The sequence below is a fragment of the Lactuca serriola genome, chromosome 5 (genome assembly GCF_051521515.1).
Source record: "Lactuca serriola cultivar US96UC23 chromosome 5, Lser_US96UC23_V15, whole genome shotgun sequence".
NCBI lineage: Eukaryota > Viridiplantae > Streptophyta > Magnoliopsida > Asterales > Asteraceae > Lactuca > Lactuca serriola.
This window is the reverse complement of record NC_136412.1, coordinates 353,710,390-353,715,022: the sequence shown is the minus strand read 5'-3', so window position 1 is coordinate 353,715,022 and position 4,633 is coordinate 353,710,390. Positions and strand designations below refer to the sequence as shown.

Below are 4,633 nucleotides of genomic sequence, written 5' to 3'. Positions count from 1 at the left end.
TCAAGCGAATCGTGCGAGTGAGGAGTTGTCTACCTCCTGATAGCGCTATCCATAATAACCATAGGCTCAAAAGAGTTAATGAGTTGTGTCTAGAGATTCCAGGGACTTAACCGCGATACAGTCCTCATGAATTAAAGTAACATACACATACATACACTACTAGAAAAAAGGCCTTTTACGACGCTCATTGCGCGTCGTAAAAGGCTCAGACGACGCGCAAATGCGTGTCAAGGAAGGCCCTGTCATAAAGAGAGACGACGCGCTTTTGCGCGTCGTCTATAGACGACGCGCATTTACGACGCTCATTTACGACGCGCAATTACGACGCGCGTTTACGACACGCAATGCGTATCAAGGAAGGCCCTGTCATAAAGGAAGATGACACGCATTCGCGTGTCGTAACCTTACGACGCGCGTGTTAATGACACGCAATGCGTATCAAGAAAGCCCCTGTCAAGAAAGGCCATGTCATAAATGAAGATGACACACATTTTTGCGTATCGTAAATTTAAATGTTTAAAAAAAATAAATTTATATATTTATTAATTTTTAAATTAAATTTGCATTTAATTTCTCATAATAGAAATAAAATACCATATACAAAAAATACAATCCATTGCATAATATAAAATAAAATTTCATACTCAAAAAATAAAATAAATTACACAAATTGTAATGTCATACAAAGAATCATTCAAATGTTAAACAAAAATAATACATTGCTAACATGGGTTATACATTCCTATAAAACTAACAAATAATCATACAACTCTGTTTAATTCATTCAGACCAAAAAAGAAAGACTTTCTGTATACAGCACATACTACAGACATACATCATTTACCCATTCAGAACTTACCCTAGACATATCAAATAAACAATCACTTGTTATTCTACCTTGTTTCTAAACAGAAGGGTACAATGGTCATTTACTCACAAGTCATTTGGACCATAAAAGAAAGACTTTATGTATAGACAGACATCATTATTCCCATTCAGAACTTACTCAAGAGTCGAGGCAGATCAAACAAATAGTCAATTGTACACCAAGTCAAACCTACTCACTTGTTTTCTTGGATGTTGAATCTGAAACCCAATTACCAAATCTTAAAAATATTAAATTAAAAAGAGATTTTCATAAAAAAGTTTATTTGACTGATTAATGTGAGGAGAAAGGATTCGAGTTGACTCACCTGAACAGCAAATACATTTTCAGATGCTAATCTTTTTACATAGCTAGCAATTGATATAGTATCTCTACCACATGCAACCATCAATAAAGGCCCATCCCTAACAAAAAAAATGATTAATGATAAAAGAAATGCAAATTTTAGTTAGAAGTAAGCTGCTATCCTTAAAAATTAATGGTAAAAATCTATAAGAAAGGCTTACTTGTAAGTAGTTCCTCTTGCCATTGTTACTACTGACTTAACATCAACTTCAATTATAGATGATAAGCCAACACTTCCACCATTTTCTGTGGTCAAAGCATTTGACTTTACTCTATTTAGTTGTAAATAGATTAAACACTTCATACGTAGCCCATCAGTTTAGGGTTCCACTGATCTCAATAACTGGGCTCACTCACCATGGACAACCAGTTATATTCGGTTTTGGATTGCTTTGAATCCGATTGTTCTTACATTTCGCTACTCCAAAATTGGCTCCATGCAATGTCAGAAAACCAACCTGTCTCCATCACAACCGAACCTAATCATCACATTCAAATGGCTGTTTCACAGGGTTTTCCCCAAACCCATCATTGATTCTGTAAATGGAGAAGGAGAAAGAGAACATAATTAGTTTAGCTATGACATCAACAAAATCTAAACCTTTCATCAAAAAAACTCATACAACTTACTCAATAAAATAGATTTTCCATTGAACTTAGCTACTATACGATGTCTAAAATAACAACAAATTTCACTTGGGACTTTCAACAAACACCTGGATGGCATCCACATTGGGACATCTTCCTTCTATTTATATGTACTCAGACAGGGTAACTTACAACTGATTCAAAAAAGAAACACAATAAAAATAGATGATCAATACTAACAAATAGAAAAAACAAAGATGCAAATATATATTTACCAAGCAAAGAGGTGAACCGAGTTGGTAAGTGTGTCACAGGGAGCTGCGATGGATTAAAATGAAGAGATGGATTCTTCAGTCGTTGAAGAGGTGAACTCAAATCAGAGATGGATGCAAAATAGAACTCAAACCGAGTTGGTATTTGCAATCCCATCACTACCCCCTGTAACAGCCCAAACCTATAAAATAATCATCTTGTCCATGTCCAGGGGCAGTATGGACAAGTCCTGTTCCTGATTCTGTTGTGATGTAATCTCCTCCAATCACAACTGGACATTCTTCCCCATTTATTGGATGTGCATATCTGTTCAAAATAAGTAATTTCAGAAAAAAAAAGTAAGTCTTGATAAAAACATGAAACTATGAGACTTGTTGGTTGGATGGAATCGGAATGAATGATTCCATTCCTACCTAAGTATACCTGCAATTTTCAAGATCTGAACCGAAAACTGTTTTCTTAACAGCAAGTTTCACATTCCATTTGGATTCCAGTGTTGACAAAAGGTCAAGTGCAACAATGAAAAATGGTATCTTAGAGCCTTTCAAAACACTACCAATTCTCTTCTTTCCATCTTCAGAAGATGAAGTAACATCAGGTGAAGGTGATTGCACTTCAACAATGGCATACTGGAGCTTGGAATTCACTGCAACAGCTAAAAAAAGAAAGAAGAAAAATTACACTATTACAGATAAACAACTAATTACATAAAAGTTGTTTAAGGAAAGAAAGAAAAAGAAAAAGAAAAACTCACATGATACATGATATATGAATTATGAAGGTGGACACATACCAGCATTTGCAGGAATAGTCCAAGGAGTTGTGGTCCAAATTGCAAGGGACAATTTGGGAAATTCATCAAGTAATCCATCTTTAGTTGGAGTAGTTAGTAATTTGAAAATTGCATACATGCTCTTTGAAACATGGACTTCAGGATACTGCAAGAAACTTCCAAGGAAAATAAGACACTCTATATATGTATCCTATTTTTAGTAAATATTTCATGATATGAATTAAATTATAATTTTGTTTTCTTGAAATTAACTAAAATCTTATTTATTTATTTATTTTTAATTATAATCTTATCTGTTTACCTCTAATTCAGCCTCTGCAAGAGCAGTGCGTGATGAATGACTCCAGTGCACTGGCTTTCTCCGTCTGTATATGTACCTTTTGAAAACCATTTGCCCAAACACTTCAATCTAGAAAAAACAAAACAATTAAATAATAAAAATAATAATAATAATAATAATAATAATAATAATAATAATAATAATAATAATAATAATAATAATAATAATAATAATTTGGCATCAGTACCTGAGCAGCTTCATATTCTGGATCAAGAGTGAGATAAGGATGATCCCAATCTGCCCATACTCCAAATCTCTGTAGACATATATTATATATTATATATGTTTAATGTTATCTTTTTTTTCTTAATAATACTAATAAAGAATTATAATAAATTGACCTTGAATGATGCCATTTGTGCCTTGACTGTTGCTTTAGCAAATTTAGCTGATTTTGCTCTTAATTTTATTGGTGTCAATCCGTTTCTGGCATCTTGATCCAATGAATGCAATACTAAGATAGTTCAACAGAAAATTACTCTTAAGTCTTAATTAATATAAGCTTTAAAAGATTATTCAGTTTTATTATTGAATTGCATTAATCTGATGGAATTGGAATTCGAGATTCCATTCCAGGGTTGCCAAATGGATGGAATTCCATTACCATTACGTTGGAATCCTTCAGATTCCTTGGTTAACGGATTTAACTATTCATCCTTGTTCTTCTTTTTCAGTAAATGACCAAATTATCATATTAACATAAAGAAAAACAGAAGATATATAAATATGACTTAAGTTAAAAGATTATTTAATGGAAGAAGAAGCAACAAACTATCACTTACCTTTCAACTCAATGGGTAGACCATGGCAATCCCATCCAGGAATGTAATGCACTTTACAGTTTTGAAGAAGCTGTCAAAAAAATAAATAAATAAATAAATAATAGAAGTTTAGATACACTCATACACATTCATCATATGCATACTTGCATAGTATTTATACTATATAGCACATTTTCACACATAAAACTTGACTAAAATCATTTTCTAGGATAGCCTTTTGCATTATCACTATAAAAGGATTTGGATATAGCACAAAAATCATGGAAGATGGAAAAAATTACACTTCTATCCTTCAATAAGTGAAGACAACCACATCAAATCATACCTTATATCAGTTAATAATATCCTTTATGATCTTGTTTAATGCAAGTCCCATGTGCAAATCACCATTAGCATATGGAGGACCATCATGAAGAACAAAAGTTCCCTATTAAAAGCAAGAAAAAAATATATCAGAGAGAACAGAATAAAAAAAATCGTATAAGATCAACAAAAAAAATCGTTATCAATCAAACATTCTAAAACGATTGCCTTACATCTAACAAAAATCGAGTAAAATAAACATAAGATTCAAAAGAATGACACATAAATACTAATTTTCATAAGTCGTAACAACGATAGGTGCA

At 32.6% G+C, this 4,633-nt stretch overlaps 1 protein-coding gene across 1 annotated transcript; it reads right to left on the bottom strand.

The window, feature by feature from the left end:
* Positions 1-1,710: 1,710 nt before the first annotated feature.
* LOC145051133 (isoleucine--tRNA ligase, chloroplastic/mitochondrial-like) lies at positions 1,711-4,156 on the bottom strand. The gene is made up of 9 exons (XM_078999263.1): positions 4,151-4,156; positions 4,008-4,077; positions 3,567-3,679; positions 3,413-3,481; positions 3,187-3,294; positions 2,886-3,030; positions 2,516-2,747; positions 2,274-2,398; positions 1,711-1,832 (listed from the first exon to the last, which is right to left on the bottom strand). The coding sequence occupies exons 1-9, from the start codon at positions 4,154-4,156 to the stop codon at positions 1,711-1,713; spliced, it is 990 nt and encodes a 329-aa protein (XP_078855389.1).
* Positions 4,157-4,633: the final 477 nt, after the last annotated feature.

What these genes read in the sequence shown, in the direction of transcription:
- LOC145051133 (XM_078999263.1), bottom strand. An exon ending in CAGAATATGAAGCTGCTCAG is followed by an intron (nt 3,295 to 3,412) that starts GTACTGATGCCA and finishes TGTTTTTTCTAG; the next exon opens with ATTGAAGTGTTTGGGCAAAT. An exon ending in TCAGATCTTGAAAATTGCAG is followed by an intron (nt 2,399 to 2,515) that starts GTATACTTAGGT and finishes TATTTTGAACAG; the next exon opens with ATATGCACATCCAATAAATG.